This window comes from Somniosus microcephalus, chromosome 25 (genome assembly GCF_052327205.1).
Source record: "Somniosus microcephalus isolate GS21.2 chromosome 25, FLI_Smic_1.0, whole genome shotgun sequence".
NCBI classification, from domain to species: domain Eukaryota; kingdom Metazoa; phylum Chordata; class Chondrichthyes; order Squaliformes; family Somniosidae; genus Somniosus; species Somniosus microcephalus.
This window is the reverse complement of record NC_141011.1, coordinates 29875319-29895556: the sequence shown is the minus strand read 5'-3', so window position 1 is coordinate 29895556 and position 20238 is coordinate 29875319. Positions and strand designations below refer to the sequence as shown.

The following is a 20238-nucleotide window of genomic DNA, read 5'->3' as shown; positions in this document are numbered from 1 at the left end:
GGTTGCTAGGAGTGGTGGGGGTTCCGGTTCCGCTCTCGGTCTGTGCGGGAGATGGCGGCGGGTCGGAGAGAGAGACCAATGGTTGTGCACCGGGCCTCGGCGCCCGTGCTTCTCCTGCTCTTCGCTCTCCTCTCTGTGGTGGATGGGGCCGGGCGGACGTTGGCGCTCTTGGAGAACATCAACATGAAGGAGACGCACTCCATGTTCTTCAGCAGCCTGACAGGTGGGAGCCGGGGGTGAGAGGGTGACTTTCCCTGGTCTGGTGATAGGCGCGCAGTTGCAAAGTGGAGGTGGAGTGTAAGAGATGCAAAAGGCGATGAGTAAGTGCTTTGGGGGGTGACACTTGCGAACATACGAAATTGATGGGCAGGAAAAGACCAGCTGGTCCATCAGGTCTGCTCCACACCATGATGGCTAAACACTTCTTCCCTTCCCAATCCCTGCAGCCATGTAATCTCCTGGGAGAGGCAAAAAAACCCCAGAGAAAAATCCCAGGGAAATAAGGGGGGCTGGAAGCAGTCTGCAAAACTCCTCTGCGACCCCCCTCAGGCGGTCGAAACTAGTTCAGGAGATCACGTGGACCAATTATTTACCTTTAAAAGCACTTGCCTTCTATAGGATGTGATCTCTGCCCCACTCAGGAACTGGTCCAGCTCCCTCTTGAAGGCACGCAGAAAGTTAGCACCCACCACATCAGCTGGCAATGTGGACGATAGTCAGGTATCATTCAGCACCAGAGGTCTTTGGAATCCAGAGAGTGGGGTTGGACAGATCTGATGGGGATACAGCCCAATGTTGGTCGCAAAGGTTGAACGGAATGTAGGGAGGTTTTAATGGTGAGAATTAAATCAACAAGTGACCTAAAAGGAGCAGTCCTCTGTTAGTTACCGTACCTTCAGGGTGGGGATGATTGATACCCGCTTGCGCTAAGTCTTTCTGTAAATATCACTGTTCTGGTGTATTTCTGAATATTCTCATCAGTTATTAAAATGTACTAACTTGTTGCCTTTGTTTGAACTCTCCAATTAGATCTTGGATTTAACTTGACATTCAAGATTTCGGATGATCCTGCTTTGTCTCTGATTAAACATGGAGAATTTCTGTATGATCACCTCATCATTTTTTCTCCATCAGTGGAAGGTAAAGGTGCCTGATTTTCCTGGCATAGTTTTTTCACTTGGAAATTGCAATTTGTTTTTGAAGGCTTCTTGAACTTTCCTGATTAAAGAAGGTTAACTAGTAGATTGTTTCCAGTGACCTGCTTGGAATGGAGCAGTCATTGTAGTGTACTGTATCAGCAAAGGAGCTTGGAGGGCTTTTTATGTAATGTAATGTCAACATAGTGATAGTCTATCCTTCAGTGTCAGGAAATATCCTTCAGTGTCAGGAAATATATTTATTTCTTACCAATTTTCTCCCCTCTTTTAAAGACATTAACTGCTTTTTGGTTCCACAAGCACTGGTTGGTCTCCAATACTTTGCCAAAGTGGCTATTATTCACTTATGAGCTTAGGCAGAGTGTCAGCAGGCTATTTAATCACTGGTGCCATCACAACCGAGAACAATCTGATCCACGTCTTGCAGGGGTTTCTCAGGAGTGGGAACCTTGGCCACGTTGGGGCACTGTGGTCAGTAATGAATCCCATACTGGCCCTGTTGAGACCAGCTGGTCCATCATGCCTGCTCCACACCATGATGGCTAAACACTTCTTCCCTTCCCAATCCCCGCAGCCATGTCATCTCCCAAGAGAGGCAAAAAATAGAGAAAAATCCCAGGGCCAATAAGTGGGGGGGAAGCAGTCTGCAAAACTCCTCTGCGACCCCCCCCCTCAGGCGGTCAAAACTATTGACCGGGGCTCAGATCTAGGACCTTCTCTGTTTGTATGGCTTAGTTTGCCATTGAAGGTGCTCTGATATCTTCGAATTCTTGGTCTAATTTTTGGCTGTGCAGTTGGAGAGGTAGTGAACAGAGGATAAGAGGTTGAGGAATGGTAAAATTACAAATGTCTGCATATGCTGCCTGTTAGAGATCCAGGAGCAGGTCTGGCATTTCCCCACCCCCCACCCTTCTCCCAACTGAAAAGCCAGAGATTACATAATAGTGTATAGATGAGATAAGGAATTTGAATAAAGGGAGAAAACCTGAAGTGAGAATAGCAAAAGACAGGAGCAAAGCAAGTCACATAAATGGAAGTTACTTTAGTTAGTTCAGTATGTTCACTCAAATTTAATGTTACTTTTTTGAGATTGCTTCTCACTGACAATGCTATTTGGCTAATAAGGAAGGATTATGAAGTGGACACTACACTTGTCACGAGTACATATAGTGCTGCATCAGGCAACGAGCGAGAACTTCCAAAAGAAAACCACACTCTGCAGTTGAGACCCTGACTCCGGAGGGCCGATGGGGATTAGATTAGTATTCTCCCTCGAATCAGCAGCTGCTCTGCTCGAGGGTGTAGAGGAGCTAGAAAGGATACGCAGCTGCGGTTAATGAAAATTCGCTTTTGGTTTCAGATTTTGGAGGTAACATCAACGTTGACACGATTGCCACATTCATCGATGGAGGTGGAAACGTATTGGTTGCTGCAAGCTCAGACATTGGTAAAAAAAGAATAAATATTACATCTGAAATGGTAGTGACTTTGGAAATGTGAATAATGTATTACGTAATTAAAAAAGCATTCTTTTGTGCACATTTTAATCTTTAGTAAAGAAAGAACAAACTTACATTTATATAGCGCCTATCAGTACCTCAGGATGTCCCAAAGTGATTCCCAGTCAGTGAGGTACTTTTTGAAGTATAGTCCCTGTTGGAATGTGGCAGCCAATTTGTGGACATCAAGGTCCCACAAACAGTAATGAGATAAATGACCAGATACAGGAAACTTTGAGTTATCCGGAGGCGAACCAGCCGGCAAGCTGGAGCCACCGGCAAAAATCAGGAGCTGTTTTTTATTCTTTTCGTTTCTTTTCTTTTGCTTTTTTTCCCCAGTCAAGCACTGCAAGGTCTGTAGCTATAGCAACAGCTTCAGCTACAGACGCTTGCAGCTGCACCCGAGTGTTTAGAAGCTGTTGCTAAGCAACAGTGTTTGTTGTCAGATACGGAGATAAAAATCTCCGTATCTTTCAACATTAACTCTGGAGTGTCCGGCAGTTTTGAGGGAACGGCAGCAGCTCGGTCCCGTCGGTGCCGGATAGCACAAAGTTTCCTGTAATCTATTTTGGTGATGTTGGTTGAGGGATAAATGTTGGTCCTGACACCAACAAACTACACTGTGCTTCAAATAGTGCTATGAGATCTTTTACATCCACTTAAACTGAAGCCCCGCCTGCCCCTTAACGTTGCATCCAAAAGAAAGTATCTCCAACAGCGCAGCACTCCCTCAGTACTGTATTTAAATGTTAACCTGGATTATGTGCTCGAGTCTCTGTAGTGGGGCCTGAACCCATGACCTTCTGACTCTGAGTCAAGACTGTCACATTGTACAGAAGTTATGAGGATATCTGTATATCCATTAAAAGTTCCATTGCCCCCCTGATCAAAATCTATCTTTTACAAATTTATAAGTTGTGATTTCTCAGAATAAATATGCCATAAATTGGTGTTATAAACTTGTTCTCTTGAACTGGGGAACAGGGTTACCAAACCAGCTACAAACCATATCCATTTCATGGACCCTTCCTAGGCATATTTTTCCTCCTCCAGAGAGCACATGGCCACAGTAAAGGAGGAAAATACTTACTACATAATTCTTTGCTATGTTACTCCCATCCTCTTCAGGTTCACTGGCACCTGAGAGCAGGCTGCTGATCTGGTGCCAGGTCTTTGTCTTTCTACTCTCTAAATACAAAGGGACACAAATAACAGCACAGGGTGATCCTTCTCTCCCTGTGAGCATATACCTTGCCACCCCTGCTATTGGTGGCCTGCTTCACCACGTCCTTTACCGGCTTATTGAAATCAGGACTCAATAGGGAGAGATCTTTGTGAGAAAACTGTAATCTGCTGTTTGGACAGCAATGTTCTCATTTACCAGCTTTCCAGGCTTCCTTAATGAAAAGGGGCATATCCTGGATTTATTGTTGCACCCACAGTAATGGGAAATGTGGCCCTTTGAGTAGCTGGCCTGTGCTTTTCCTCATCTGATCTGTAATTCATAGATGCATGTTTTATTTAAGTGCATTTTCCTGTGCCAGAAAGTACAACACCTTAAGGTGATGTTAGATTGGTACCAATAAGGAACTGGGCATTTCATTGCTTGTGTTGGGCTCAGGCTCAAAATAAACTCAAAATAAGTTTATCGACACTGAAATCCACCTGCCTTAGCTTATCCACTCAATTGGTGCATATCTTGCCATGGAGGGAGTGCAGCGAAGATTCACCAGGCTGATACCTGGGATGGCAGAAATGACTTATGAGGAGAGATTGGGTCGATTAGGCTTATATTTGCTAGAGTTTAGAAGAATGAGAGGCGATCTCATTAAAACTTATAAAATTCTAACAGGACTAGACAGACTAGATGTAGGAAGGATGTTCCCGATGGCGGGGAAGTCCAGAACCAGGGGTCACAGTCTTAAGAATAAGGGGTAAGCCATTTAGGACTGAGATGAGGAGGAATTTCTTCACCCAGAGAGCGGTGAACCTGTGGAATTCTCTGCCACACAGGGCAGTTGAGGCCAATTCATTAAATATATTCAAGAAGGAGTTAGATATATTTCTTAAGGCTAAAGGGATCAAGGGATATGGGGAGAAAGCAGGGACAGGGTACTGAATTTGGATGATCAGCCATGATCTCATTGAATGGCGGAGCAGGCTCGACAGGCCGAATGGCCTACTCCTGCTCCTATCTTCTATGTTTTTATGCAATGCTTCCACTCTCCCTTATACTTGTAATTTTCCCATATCGTTGCTCTGATTTCAACTTTAGTCCTCATCACTACTGGTGCCTGTCTGCATTCCATATCACAAACCCTTGGCAACCAGTATATCTGCCACTGTAAAAAAAATAATTAGTGCTCCTCAGAAACGCAAAAGGTTCTTAATTTTTTTTTTTAGACTTTAAACCACTTGGCCTAAAGAATTCCTAATCTGGAAAAATGATAAAGGATCCCCTCTTTCACCCCCACCCAGCAACAGCACTCTGCACAGTTAACTGATGCGGCTGCTTTGCTCCACAATTAGGAGCCAGGAGCAAGAGTGAGGGACAAGTGGAGGAGGATGTTTACAGAAGGGCGGGGCGGTGGTGGGGGGCGCGCGGTGAATGCAGCTCGAATTTTCCAGTATCTTCAATGAGTTTAATTTTGCTTTTGCTTATTTAAAGGGGACCCTTTACGAGAGCTGGGTAGCGAGTGCGGGATCGAATTTGATGAGGAGAAAACTGCTGTTATTGACCATCATAACTACGATGTTTCTGATCCTGGCCAGGTAAGCACATTGGGGAAAGAAGTAATACGTTATCTAATAATAGTGTATCCCTCACCAAACTACTTGCTTAATAATATGAGAGGTATTTTCAAAGTAAGAGCAATTGAATTTAAGCATTCTTGTTTCTTCTCTTTCCCCCAACCCCCCCAAATCTGGAACCATAGATCTTAGACATTTTTAGTTCACATTTGGTGAATTTCATCTCTGTTAAAATGAGGAATGTTAGTGCTGAGGAATGGAATGCATTTCCACTTTTGGGACCTAGTGTCAGCATCAAGCTCCTAGGTCAGTTATGGGGTATATAATAAATACTAACAAATTTCAATATATTTGTAAAGCAATCAAGAAAGGTGCCACAAAGTAGCTTCATAAAGAACTGTTAAACATTCTAGAGTTGATTCATGAGCAAGCACAGTTGACTATAAATGCCTCCTTGTTTCCAAAGCACACACTGATCATCGCTGACAGTGAACAACTGCTGAAGGCACCCACTATTGTGGGGAAACAACCAAAGAATCCCCTTTTATTTCGGGGCGTTGGGTAAGTGCTCAGGTATTCCAATGATTTCTCACTCTTTCACTCTGTGCAGCAAACTTGTAGCAGAACAAAATCAACCTTTACAACAATTGGTCACAAACCTGGCCATCAAACGCTGCCCAATTGTGACTTGCAGTCCTAGTGCTTTAGAGTATCTGTCACGCCAATCTGAGTTTGGCAATTTAAGTAAACATGAATGAGAAACAAACTGGTTTCACTGCCATCTAACCACAGGCACTAGCAGTGCGATGCCGATGATCTCATGCAGTGCATTGAGATTTGCATTTTTGTTCCCCAAAGCATGCATGTTCTTTACTTTCAGTGGTTTTGTTTTTCATTAAATTTTGGAACTGCTGAGTTCTGAGGAGCACTAATGGTTTTGCAGTGGCAGACATTAGTTGTTGAGGGTTTGTGATAAGGTCTTGGTGGCATTTAGGATGAAGACGAGAACAAGTAGTGATGGAGGAAAAGGTTGAAATCAGTGCAAATGTATTTGCAAATGACAAGTACAGGAAACTTTGGTTTATCCGGAGGTTGTATGTCCGGAAACCTCGATCTACCGGCAGAAATCAGGAGCCGTTTTGTTAGTTTTTTTTTCTTCTCGTGGCTTTGTTTTCAACAGTCGGGCTCTGGAAAGTCTCTCTGAAGCTGTTGCTAAGCTACAGAGACGCTTCCAAGGTACGGGCCGACTGTTTACAAGCTGTTGCTAAGCAACAGTGTTTGTTGTCAGATATGGAGATGAAAACCTCTGCATGCTTCAACATTAACTTTGTATGTCCGGCAGTTTTGATTGATCGGCAACAGCTCGGTCCCGTCGGTGCCGGATATCACAAAGTTTCCTGTATAAGGGATGTTGGCAGCATTCAGAGGGATTTATTCCAATTAACTGGATGAACTAGATCAGGTGTAGTTAGTGTAGATAATTTTAAGATTTGACATTTTGGAATCTGGAGTGTGTGAGTAAGGAATGCCCATGAGCAAAGATGGAAAAGAAAGCGATTTGGGTGCGATGTCACCGGCCACACAGTATTTAGTCATGTGAAACATCTGCAGGGTTGATCAAGTGATGGGGCACATCTGAAGGGCTTTTAACTCTAAGCTGAAACAAGTTGGTGTACCCTTGTATAGCTCATTGGTGAAACCGTGTCAATGAAGGCAACTGGTCAAGCATGGGATATTTTATGTGGCCTATGGAAGAAATGAGTTTGATAGGTTGATTTTTTTAATTTGATACTTTCTCTATATAGGATAGCAACTGTTCATCTAGGGCCTTTAATGTAGCAAAAATTCCAAAGTGCTTCACAGTTGAGGGTCAGACAGGAGCAGTAGAGAAATTGGGGAAGGTGCCCAAAGGAATGGGGGAGAGATGGGTACTGAGGAAACTTTGAAGGGGGGGGCGAGATGTAGCAAAGCAGCATGGGGAATTTAGGAGGAGTTGCAGAGTGTGGAGGAGAGGTGACTGAAGAGTCTGCCAGCAGTGGTAGACTGGGTGGGGGAACATGTAGACCAGAGGTGGAAGAGTGGAGGGTGCAGGCAAGGTGTTGGAGTTGGAGAAAATATAGTACAGGAACTGAGGAAGTAACCAAGCAAGAACACCTGGGGAGGGAGAGATGCTGTGCTCGGAGTTCGAGAAAGAAGCTTGAATGCGGAAGTTAACACTTGTGTGTGCGTGAGCATTATGTGTTTCTGCACATTACAATAGACTTTCATTGCAGACCAAGTCTCTTTATTTGGTTTAAAAACTGCAATGGGAGCAACTTACTTGATTTATCTTTTAGTCCATTACTCCAGAGTTTGATGTTTCTATTTTTTTTCCTTCTAGTATGGTGGCAGATCCTGATAACCCTCTTGTCCTGGATATTCTGACTGGATCCTCCAGCTCTTACTCCTTCTTCCCAGACAAGCCTGTAACACAGGTAATTCTTGTGTATAATCTTCCGGTTGTGGAATGATCCTCTTCTCCTGATGGTCCTGACTCGTGCTGGGATACAGTTCCACGGGCACCCTCTGGTTCCACATTCAGGTGACCATTTTTCATGCATGAGCCTAGACAGTGGATGTCAACAGGATGTTTGACCATGGGACCACAACCTAGCTCAATCCTAGCATCGCCTGATATGTACACACTCTGGGACATTCTAAAAGGGATCACTGGATAGACGGGGGGGGGGGGGGGGAAGAAGTTTGTTATATTCATCCCTTTCCCAGCTCGAGGGCACGGAGGGGAATTGTGCCCCAACTGCTGCCCTGCCTGAGACCAGCTAACTCAGCACAGACTGCAGATTGAATGGGGCTTTCTGGCTCAGTGCGATGTTGTCTTTGCCAATTGAGCAATCAAGAGAGCCCAAGAAAGTTCTGTTTCATTTTCCTGTGTAATTCCTGCAGTGTTGAATCCACTGTATACTGCACTTGTATCTGCATTTGTGTGTACATGCTCTCACTACTGGGTTAATTGCACAGCTACATACTTGACATTGAGCTCGAGGGGTGAAAGTGATAAGCATGCTTTGTGCAACATGTTCTATCGTGTAGATACTGGGTACTTATGGAATGCATATTAGGTGTGCATACTGGGTACTCTGGGTGTATATATTCAGCACTCTATGTATTCTGTAGGGTATATACTGGGTGCTCTACATATGCGTGTACATAGCCCAGTTGCTCTTCCTTTCCCAGCTCAAGGGCATGGAGGGGAATTGTAGTGCCCCAACTGCTACCCTGCCTGAGGAACAGCACCTCATCTTTGGATTAGGCACTCTACAGCCCTCTGGACTCAACATAGAGTTCAACAATTTCAGATCATAACCTTGGCCCATAACATAAGAAGTAGGAGTAGGCCATACGGCCCCTCGGGCCTGCTCCGCCATTCAATAGGATCATGGCTGATCCGAAGTTAGACTCACGTCCACTTCCCTGTCCTCTCCCCGTAACCCCTTATTCCCTTATCAGCTAGGAAACTGTCTATTTCCGTTTTAAATTTATTTAATGTCGCAGCTTCCACAGCTCTCTGAAGTAGCAAATTCCATAGATTTACTACCCTCTGAGTGAAGAAGTTTCTCCTCATCTCAGTTTTGAAAGGGCAGCCCCTTATTCTAAGATTATACCCCCTAGTTCTAGTTTCACCCATCAGTGGAAACATCCACCCGATCAAGCCCCCCCACAATCTTATATGTTTCGATAAGATCGCCTCTCATTCTTCTGAATTCCAATGAGTAGAGGCCCAACCTAATCAACCTTTCCTCATAAGTCAACCCCGTCATCTTCGGAATCAACCGTGTGAACCTTCTCTGAACTGCCTCGAGAGCAAGTATATCTTTTAAATATGGAAACCAAAACTGTACGCAGTATTCCAGGTGTGGCCTCACCAGTACCCTGTATAACTGCAGCAAGACTTCCCTGCTTTTATACTCCATCCCCCTTACAATAAAAGCCAAGATTCCATTGGCCTTCCTGATCACCTGCTGTACCTGCATACTAACCTTCTGTGTTTCATGCACCAGGACCCCCCAGATCCCTTTGTACTGTAGCACTTTGCAGTTTCTCTCCATTTAGATAATAACTTGCTCTTTGATTTTTTTCTGCCAAAGTGCATAACCTCACACTTTCCAACATTATATTCCATCTGCCAAATTTTTGTCCACTCACTTAGCCTGTCTATGTCCTTTTGCAGGTTTTTTATGTCCTCCTCACTCACTGCTTTCCCTCCCTCCCATCTTTGTATCGTCGTCAAACTTGGATATGTTGCACTCGGTCCCTTCCTCCAGATTGTAAAGAGTTGGGGTCCCAGCACTGACCCCTGCGGAACACCACTAGTTACTGATTGCCAACCCAAGAATGAACCATTTATCCCAACTCTCTGTTTTCTGTTAGATAGCCAATCTTCCACCCATGCCAGTATATTGCCCCCAATCCTGTGATTTTTTATCTTGTGCAGTAATCTTTTGTGTGGCACCTTGTCAAATGCCTTTTGGAAGTCCAAATACACCACATCCACTGGTTCCCCTTTATCCACCCTGTTTGTTACGTCCTCAAAGAATTCGAGCAAATTTGTCAAACATGACTTCCCCTTCGTAAAACCATGCTGACACTGTCCGATTAAATTATGCTTATCCAAATGTCCTGTTACTGCTTCCTTAATAATGGACTCCAACATTTTACCAACCACAGATGTTAGGCTAACTGGTCTATAGTTTCCAGCCTTTTGTCTGCCTCCCTTTTTAAATAAGGGCGTTACATTAGCAGTTTTCCAATCTGCTGGGACCTTTCCTGAATCCAGGGAGTTTTGGAAAATTACCACCAATGCATCCACAATCCCTACCGCTACTTCTCTCAAGACCCTAGGATGTAAGCCATCAGGTCCAGGGGATTTATCCGCCTTTAGTCCCATTATCTTACCGAGTACCACCTCCTTAGTGATTTTAATCGTGTTTAGCTCCTTCCCCCCACCCCCATTTGTCCAGTGTTGGGATATTTTTAGTGTCCTCTACTGTAAAGACTGATACAAAATATTTGTTCAGTGTTTTTGCCCCTATCACATATATATACATTTTTAATTTTTTTTATCCACACTTTTGTTTGGCCTTTTTTCTTCCCTCCCACATGGCAGCTGTCTTTCATTCTGCCAGCGCAATTCACGCCTCATCTAGAGCCATCCTTTGTTTCTTAACCTGTCCTATTACCACCTCCTCTCGCCTTGAATATCTCTTAATGTCTCTTAATCTATCCTGCTTTCTATCCTATCACTGACCTTCCCTTTTGTTCTTTCCTCCCCATCCCCATTTCCCAGCCCCTAACTTGCTTCACAATCTGTTCCATTTCCTGCTTTTTTTTCCAGTTCTGACGAAAGGTCATCGACCTGAAACGTTAACTCTGTTTCTCTCTCCACGGATGATGCCCTGGCCTGCTGAGTTTTTCCAGCGTTTTATGTTGTTACTGCTCTTCCTTTGAGTTCTTTTTCAATTCAGAGAAGTTGTAGAGTGTGTTGGAGCTGAACATGCTTCAAGTGTTCGTGCACACAATGCATTGACAGCCAATAGCACACTCACAGGAATAGGTAGCCAAAAGTGTGTAAAATAGGAAGGGAATCAACAGCCTGATTGTGACAAACCTCCAGATTTTCCTCATTGTACTAGTATCCTCATGCTGTGGGGAAGAACACCTTGCTGATTGCTGGACTCCAGGCCCGGAACAACGCTCGTGTCGTCTTCAGCGGCTCCCTTGATTTCTTCAGCGATGCCTTCTTTAACTCTCCTGTACAAAAAGCTACTCCAGGAGCCGAGAGGTAAGACCAGATGTCAAAGGACAAAGTTACTTTGACAAGTATAAGATTTTTAATTAATACCTTCCATTCCAACCTGTTCAGTGTCACTACTTTGCAAAAAGAAAACATGTCATTAAAAAAAATATTTGTTCTTGAAATGTGGGCAGTGCAGGCAAGGCTGCATTTATTGTCCACCCCTAAGAAGATGGTGGTGGTCCTTCTTGAAACATTGCAGTCCTTGTGATGATGGTACTCTCAATGGTGTTAGGTAGGGAATACCAAGATTCTGACCCATCAAAGATGAAGGAACAGCGATTTATGTCCAAGTCCGGATGGGCACTTGGGAGATGATGGTATTCCCACAATATTGCTGCTCTTGTTCTCTTGGTGGTAGTGGTCACAGGGGAGTGAGGTGCAATTGAAGCAAGCTTGGCTGGTTGCTGTGCTGGATCCTGTAGATAGTACATAATGCAGGCACATTGCACTAGTGGTGGAAGGGGTGAATATTGAGTCTGGTGGCAGGGACAGCAATCAAGTGAACTGCTGTGACCTGGATGGTGCGGAGCTTCTTGTGTGTTTCTGTGGCTGCACCCAACCAGGTGAGTGGTGTGTATTCCATCACATTCCTGACTTGAGCCTTGTAGATGATGAAGAGGCTTTTGGGGGTCAGGAGTTGTGAGCCACTTGTTGCAAAGTACCCAGCCTCTGTCCTGCTCTTGTAGCCACAGTATGTGGCTGGTCCAGTTCAGCATCTGGTCAGTGATGAACCCCAGGATGGTGATGGTGGTGCCATTAAAGGTCATGGGAAGGTGGCTGGGCTTTCTGTTGAATGGTTTAATGTGCATTACCTGATATTTATCAGGCCAAGTCTGGATGGCATGAGCTGCTTCATTATTAAAGGAGTTGTGATTTTCTTTTAAAGCAATATATTGTGGTTTGGCAAGCTAATGAATATTTTGCAATTAATCTGCAATAGGAAACTATACTTCAACTTAATCAGTGATAATGAATGGTTTTAAAAAAAAAAAAAAAAAGATTGTGGAAATTATGCCACTGATATCTTGATCTTGGTGAGCATGTTTTGGCCTCGGGATGGTTCTAATCTCATTTCAGATCGCAGCAGGTTCTGCTATGTGATGAAGCATCTGCCTGTTGGTTGACTGGTTCATATCCAGAGACTTCCAATCACTATTCCATTCAGCTAAAGGGTGATAGTGGGAATGTGAAATTAAAAAAAAAAGTAAAGTCTTCGAACCCAAGGGTTTACTCTAACAGAAGCAGCTGTGTATCTGGTGCGCTGAATGATCAGTCTGATGGAATTGTCATTCAGCAGCAATAAATAACACTCCTGGGAGTAGCCATGTTCCACGGGGAGATCTCTGAAGTTCTGGAGCTGAGAATTGGGAATGCAAAGTGATGTAATAAAGACTCACTACGCACTTGGCTGTACATAAAGCAAGGCTCTAATCGACTTGTAACAAAACATGGAGGTCTAGTTAGTAGTCACTAGCTTCCTGTTTCCAGATTGTCTCTGGTCAAAGTGGGCCCACGCCCGAGTATTTATACTCCTCGGACGGCGTCCTCAGCTGGCTGTTCAGTAGTACTTCGAGTTACTTCTTGTAGAAGTTGCGATTTATGACACAAAGTTTGATAGTTATAACATTGATTAGCCCTCTTTGGATCTAGCTTGCACAATTACGGAGCATAGAATGTGGACCAAGGAATGCAGGTCACTGCAATAAAAGTTCTTGAATTCCTCCTCTGTGACATATATAATAACATGAGAAATAGGAGCAGGAGTAGGCCATACAGCCCCTCGAGCCTGCTCCGCCATTCAATAAGGTCATGGCTGATCATTGACCTCCACTCTACTTTCCCATCCGATACCCATATCCCTTGATTCCCTTAGAGTCCAAAAATCTATTGATCTCCGCCTTGAATATACTCAACGACTGAGCATCCACAGCCCTCTGGGGTAGAGAATTCCAAAGATTTACAGATTATTTATTTACTGCCAAAATGTAAATCTTTTCCTAAGTTTTGTTTTACAAGGTGCTTTTTTGTGAATTTGACACTGGTACAAGATTGTGCTAAAGAGTTTGATGTGATATTATCAACTTTTTTTGATTTTAGATTCTCAAATACTGGGAACTATGAACTGGCAGTGGCACTGTCCCGCTGGGTATTCAAAGATGAAGGAGTTCTACGTGTAGGAAAGGTGACTCACCACCCTGTTGGAGAAACCAAGCCACCAAATGCCTACACCATAACTGACCTGGTGGTAAGTACCACTGAAACTGATACTAATTGTTAAAATTATTGCAGAATTATCAGAATTTTAGGAGATATTATGAATTAAATAAATTTGTGGTGGGGATTTTGAACATAGCAGAACACCCCAAGATGCTTAAAGGGGAGCGAGTAAGAATTCAGCTATCAAGCATGAATTGGGAAAAGAGTTAGTGGGGGTGATGGTTGAAAGTGCGATTGAAGAATTAGGCTTTGGGGAAGGCTTGTGAAAGTAGGGAGAGCTGTAGCAAGGCAGAGGAGTTTAGGAAGAGAATTCTGGAGAGCAGGGTCACTATGGCTGAAGGCCCTGCCACCTATGCACACTAGAGCAGACTCGGATAAGCAGAAGAGGTGAGGTGGAATGTTGGCTGAAGGAGGTGCAGAGATGGGGTGGAGTGAGGCCATGAAGGGATTTGTAGACTAGGATTTTTAAGTCGATCTGCTGGGTGAGAGATCTGCACTCTAGTTCTCATTGTGGACATAAAGTCACTCAGTTGAAAATTGATTTTTTGCTGATGATTTTTCTTGACGATTCAGCACTGTTGTAAATTCAACATGCAAGAGGAGTGATGTTAAAAACTGGGCATAACTCACAGTCTCTCTGTTTACCCGCCCCCTTCAAGACACTACATCACTTTACGGGATCATCAGATAACAATTGGGACTGGTTGGCTCTTCGCCTTGCCCTGGTGTGGGTGGTTCAGCTACATCCTGGACAAATTCACTGAGCCAGTGGTGGAGCTCAGTCCAGCATTTTATCTTTTAGTTTAGTTTCTAGTATTCCCTGGCTTTTTTTGTCTCGTTATTTACCTGACTCATTTTGCATGATAAGCCGTTGCAGTCAGAATACACGTTGGTAAAACCAGTCTGTCTATTCTCTCAGTAATCATGTCCACAACAAATACTGACTGTTTAGTACCATAAGTTGTGGCTTCCCTGGTCTGTGTGTTGGGAGAGGACAGGTAGTGCGTTTTTCCAGCATTTTCTGTTATTTCGGATTTCCAGCATCTGCAGTATTTTGCTGTCGTACTAGTGCTTTCATGTGTGTGTTTACTTGGGGGGAGGGGCGTTTTAAACTGTTGCTTTGTGTATTTTATAATCTGATTTGAGAAAAACCTTTCATAATCTCAATTTCCTTTTATTCTCACATCACATGTTCTGTTGGTGTAGTTTGCCTCCTGGGGTGACACGCTAGCAGCCGACCAACTTCCTGCAGCATTTTTGCAGCAAGATGTTTATTGGCTACTTGCCGACCAGGTTGTGTTTAAGTCTGATTCATTTCACTGCAAATTAATTTTCTATCTATGAACTGTGTGACTGGTACATTTATCTTTTCTGCTGCACAAGACCTAACACGTCCTCAAGGTGGAGGGGTTGAGGATATTGTGGCCATGCTTGCTTTTTGTTCATTTTGCCTGCCTCTCGTTCCCTTCACAGATTGAAGAGAGTCAGTTTCATACTAATGGACTCCGATCTTAATTATACTCTTTGACAATGAAACTGCTCTATAACATGCAGTGGCTTAAGAGCGATATCATTGCCACTAAGGAGTTTAGGTAAACTCTGCCTTCATTGGTTGAGAATCAAATTGTGTATATAGTTGGACCCTATAAAGTAGGTCATTTTAGATTTTTCAACAGTCCTAAAGTGATTTAAATTACTGGTCAGAGTGGAGAGAGATGGGCCCTTTATACTCCACTATGAACATAGAAACATAGAAGATAGGAGCAGGAGTAGGCCATTCGGCCCCTCGAGCCTGCTCCGCCATTCAATGAGATCATGGCTGATCATCCAAATTCAGTACCCTGTCCCTGCCTTCTCCCCATATCCCTTGATCCCTTTAGCCTTAAGAAATATATCCAACTCTTTCTTGAATATATTTAATGAATTGGCCTCAACTGCCTTCTGTGGTAGAGAATTCCACAGGTTCACCACTCTCTGGGTGAAGAAATTCCTCCTCATTTCTGTCCTAAATGTCCTACCCCTTATCCTTAGACTGTGACCCCTGGTTCTGGACTCCCCGGCCATCGGGAACATCCTTCCTGCATCTAGTCTGTCCAGGCCTGACCGAATTTTATAGGTTTCGATGAGATCCCCTCTCAATCTTCTAAACTCCAGTGAGTACAAGCCCAATCGATACAATCTCTCCTCATCCGTCATTCCTGCCATCCCAGGTATCAGCCTGGTGAATCTTCGCCGCACTCCTTCCATGGCATGAAGCAATACTAAGTGATGGAATGTAAAGGGGAATCATTCTTTGACTCTGATACTGACTTTTTATTGACTTTCTGTCTATGTACTTTATTTTTGATTATTATTCAAATATAAAGTACCCAAGTCTGATTCTTTAAGGTCTGGTCACACTTTTCTCATTACTATCCAGGACCTAGCTGTGGTGATGTGAGAGTTGGAGGGTTGATTTGTGATGTTTATAATGTTCTATCTTGGGCAGGAGTACAGCGTTGTTATTGAGAAGCTCTCCAAAGGGGAATGGGTCCCATTCGATGGAGATGACATTCAGCTAGAGTTTGTTCGCATCGACCCCTTTGTCAGAACTTACCTGAAGAAAAATGGTGAGTACAATCTGTAGGGCTCTGGTGATGGGGAAACATCATGGCGTTGAGCTACAAAGAACAGGAGTATAACGGGGGATTATTGGCTGAAACAGAGTTCGACCTTGCGTTGTGTATTCAATATCTAATGCTTTACCATAATTTTGAAAGCAGGTGATGTTCCGTTAGTGCTGCTCTCTGGCAAGAGCTGCCCGTTCAGAGGTTTTGGGGGTGGGGGGTTTCCGGTCGGCGCTCTGCGAGCGAGGAATATGCTCTTTAAGCTGTAAGTGTAAAGTGCTGAATGAGTTTTCACTCGTATAGATTGCATTGCCTCAAAACAGAAAATTCTGAAGTGTAAGACCTTTGTCAAACTTTGCTTGGAATATGGCATACATGGCGTAACCTGAAAGGCTACAAACCAGGAGCTGGAACGTGGGATTAGGCTGGATAGTTTTTTCAACTGGTGCAGACACGATGGGCCGAATGGCCTCCTTCTATGCCATAAATTTCTATGATTCTATGAAATAGAAATAGATTGTGGGTTCCTACCCGTCCCCCCCAACACACACACGCACACATACATTCCAGGTTAAACATGTTCATGGCACTTTTGGAACTTGATTAGGTAGAGCTGGTGTGGGGGAAAGGGATGTCATGAATTACCTTGAAGATGTTGGTGACAAAAGTTAAGACTCATAATCTGGGGACAAGCAGTGAAGGGGGTCGAAAGCTGGGTGGTTAAAACTGGGGTTTATTCAAACTGTGGAGAAGTACATTTGAATGAGAAGGAACAGTTTTTAATTTTATTTTTGCACTCATCAATGTTAGTGCTGAGAAATGGAACTCTTCCCATTTTAGGCACCTGTGTCAGCATCAAGCACCCCTAGTCAGATATAGCACAGCCATATGCAGAGTAAAACTCCCCATCTGTCCAACAACCTCCAAGGGCACCCCATTACTGCACCAGTGTGACATTTCCTCCACTTTCCACACCAACCATCCTGTGGTCTGAGTGAGATTGCCAGTTAGTGCTGAATTAGGGTCAGGTTTATTTTATTGGTGCATGCCCCCATGGAACTGGATTCAAACTGCCAAGCTCAATTCACAGAGGACCCTTTCAGACAGGACTGGGTCCCTTTCAGTCTAGACTGGGTGAAAGGCTCGTAAATAAATCACCTGATTTCCACAAAAGATAGAGTAATGCAAGGACAAAGACAGGAAACGCTCTGCTGGGAGTCAGCACCTGCCATGTAAAGTACTTTGTTTCTCTTCTCCTTTTGTTTAAGAACACACAAACATAAGAAATAGGAGCAGGAATAGACCATTCGGCCCTTCAAGCCTGCTCTGCCATTCAGTAAGATCATGGCTGATCTTCTACTTCAACTCTATCTTCCTGCACTATCCCAAATCCCTTGGTTCCTGCCAACTTTTGATTACCATATCTCTCTGCTACCTCTACAGCTTGAGAATGAATTGCATAGTAATGGATGTAGAGCTTACCCATACAGCTCAGTAAGAGTGAAAATGCTCTAATCTATATGTCTTGTTTTCCCAGGTGGTAAATACAGCGTGCAGTTCAAACTGCCTGACGTTTACGGCGTGTTCCAGTTTAAAGTAGATTACAACAGGCTTGGATACACCCACCTTTACTCTTCCACCCAGGTATGCATCAGGCTGAGCACTTGAGCAGCAATGTTGCCTGAAATTTAACTTTCTTTATAGTGTATTAGATGAATAAAAGGCTTGCAATGATCAAAAATATTAATCGGACATCAATCCTGGTGGCATATGGAAGATGCAGGGGAAATCAATTACTTACCTTTTAGGGTCTTCATTGAACAAAATCTTTGATTCACTGCTCCATTCTGTCTAAGTTGGAAAAGGTTTTCCTAATTATCATTCCGACACTAGAGTATGATTTATGCCTCTGCTGCTTGTGCAACTGCTGATCACGCCTATGAAACATAGAAGATAGGAGCAGGAGTAGGCCATTCGGCCCCTCGAGTCTGCCCCGCCATTCAGTGAGATCATGGCTGATCATCCAAACTCAGTACCCTCTCCCTGCGTTCTCCCCAAGGCAACTTTCAATTACAGCGGGAGAAATAACACTAAGTTAGAAGAATAACTTTGAGTTAGGAGGGACAGATGGGAGCAGGAAGTTACAAAGAGACGTGGACAGATGAAGTGAGTGGGTAAAACTATGGCAAATGGAGTTCAATGTGGACAAGTGTGAGGTCATCCACTTTGGACCCAAAAAAGACAAATTGTCATATTTTCTAAAAATGGTGAGAAACTAGGAACTGTAGAGGAGTGTAGAGATTTGAGAGTGCAAGTACACACACCATTTAAAGCTAGTAAATGGGTACAAAAAGCAATCAAAAAGGCTAATGGAATTTTAGCCTTTCTCTCAAGGGGACTGGAATACAAAGGGGAGGATGTGATGCTTCAGCTGTGTAGGAGCCCTGCTCAGACTCCATCTGGAGTACCGGGTTGCGTTTTGGGCAGCACACCTCAGGAAGCACATATTTACCTTGGCTTTATGAAATCATTGTACATTTTGATGGCATCTGCTTGTGGGAAGAGTTCATTGATGCATCTAGGTTTCTTCGTATGTGCTGGGAACAGTGTGAGTCAAGGGATTGAAGCATCTCGTTTGGTCTTGGTTTTGGGAGGGGGCTGCATACTCATGATCTTGTTAGTTGGGTGGCTTATGTGGGAGCAGGCTATACTGAGTGAACCACCAAGAAATGGCCCTGAACAGATTTTTTTCCATTTCCAGGCAAAGGTTGAATATGATTTGTTCTGATTAGCATCTGTTTCACAGATGCTTCAGCCACATTTGTTGTAGGGAGGGCTACATTTTGCAGCAGGGGCAATGTCTCCATTTTTTTTTGTCATTCCTCTGCCTTCAGCTATTCTGGTGCTCTTCTAGCCACAGCCTCTCCAGCAGTCGTCTGTAGTTGCCAGATTATTTTTCTCAGAAGAGTTTGGAAATGAGTAGAGAAATGACTGCTTTCTTAACCGTGAATCTAACTAAAGCTGTTTCTTTTTGTTCAAGGTGTCTGTTCGTCCCCTCCAGCACACTCAGTATGAGCGTTTCATCCCCTCTGCCTACCCGTACTACGCCAGCACCTTCTCCATGATGGTCGGACTCTTCTTGTTCTCGGTGGTCTTCTTGCACATGAAAGAAAAAGAGAAGGCGGAGTGAGCTGGGGATCGCAGAGTGTGCTGTGTTCTTGGCACCTCCATTGCTGAGAATTTAAGTTGGTTTAAATTGGTGATAGATGGGTGTAAATTCTAGCCTTTTGTACTGGCCACGGTAATTTCCTGGAGCCCATACCATATCGGGTGCAACTAGACTACAATCCCATTTATTGTTGATCCCTCCGTTGATCAGAGGTTAGCCATGTACTGCAAGTTACTGAAAGTGGGTGTATGAATTCTCCTTCTGGTGCTGACTGTTTAATCAATGTCTTGATTTTTATTTTGCTCTGGAGGATATATATACTTTGTAAAAAAAAAACTCTTAAAAGTTGCCTGAGAACCAGGTGTTCATTTTCCATTCAGAGGATAAAGTCCATTGTTTCCATGTCTGGGTCAGATGATGGGGAAATATTAGACCTCATGATGGTTCTTCACCAGTTGCAGTGAGAGCTTCATAAACAAGAACAAGAAAAGCTGGAAGTTTTTTTATATTCGCCTATCACCAGTTCAGATCAAAAGAGCCTGTGTGAGTTAATTTAACCACTCGGTCTCTCTTCGGAGGGATCTTACCCTTTGGCCAACAAGAGATTAAAATGAGCTGAGAAATGTCTTTTCAGATTTATCTAATGACTTTAATTTATAATTTCTCTCTCCCAATCTCTGCACCCACATTGATGTAACTTCTGCTCAAAATTTATTTTCCAGACCATTGGAAATAAAGTTTAACATTCCATCTATTGTTGTTTCAATTTCTTTTAACTCCCAATATGTTGTATGGTTAGCTCCACTTATATAAATTTTGTCTCACTTGCCACCCATGAGGTGGCATCTTGGTATCCAGCAAAACGACCCTGCCTTCTATCATTGCTAAATGTGGAGTCAGACTGGCCTACAGTGGGGTGTTTATTTCTAGGAGGTAAATATATCATAGTAACTTTTTATTTTTGCACTCCCTTTTGAAGGAAACT

At 43.7% G+C, this 20238-nt stretch overlaps 1 protein-coding gene across 1 annotated transcript; it reads left to right on the top strand.

The window, feature by feature from the left end:
* On the top strand, positions 1 to 20003 carry ddost (dolichyl-diphosphooligosaccharide--protein glycosyltransferase subunit (non-catalytic)). Its single transcript, XM_085967036.1, has 11 exons — positions 1 to 223; positions 1030 to 1140; positions 2518 to 2604; positions 5325 to 5428; positions 5874 to 5968; positions 7788 to 7881; positions 11098 to 11246; positions 13359 to 13506; positions 15967 to 16087; positions 17622 to 17728; positions 19125 to 20003. Exons 1-11 carry the CDS (start codon positions 52 to 54, stop codon positions 19272 to 19274), a joined length of 1338 nt encoding a protein of 445 aa, XP_085823162.1. The 5' UTR covers positions 1 to 51; the 3' UTR covers positions 19275 to 20003.
* The last annotated feature ends 235 nt before the right edge of the window (positions 20004 to 20238 follow it).

Coding starts and splice junctions, on each gene's coding strand:
- ddost (XM_085967036.1), top strand. CDS start 52: ATGGCGGCGGGTCGGAGAGAGAGACCAATGGTTGTGCACCGGGCCTCG. Junction 5,969..7,787: donor CTTTTATTTCGGGGCGTTGG/GTAAGTGCTCAG, acceptor TTTTCCTTCTAG/TATGGTGGCAGATCCTGATA. Junction 16,088..17,621: donor AACTTACCTGAAGAAAAATG/GTGAGTACAATC, acceptor TTGTTTTCCCAG/GTGGTAAATACAGCGTGCAG.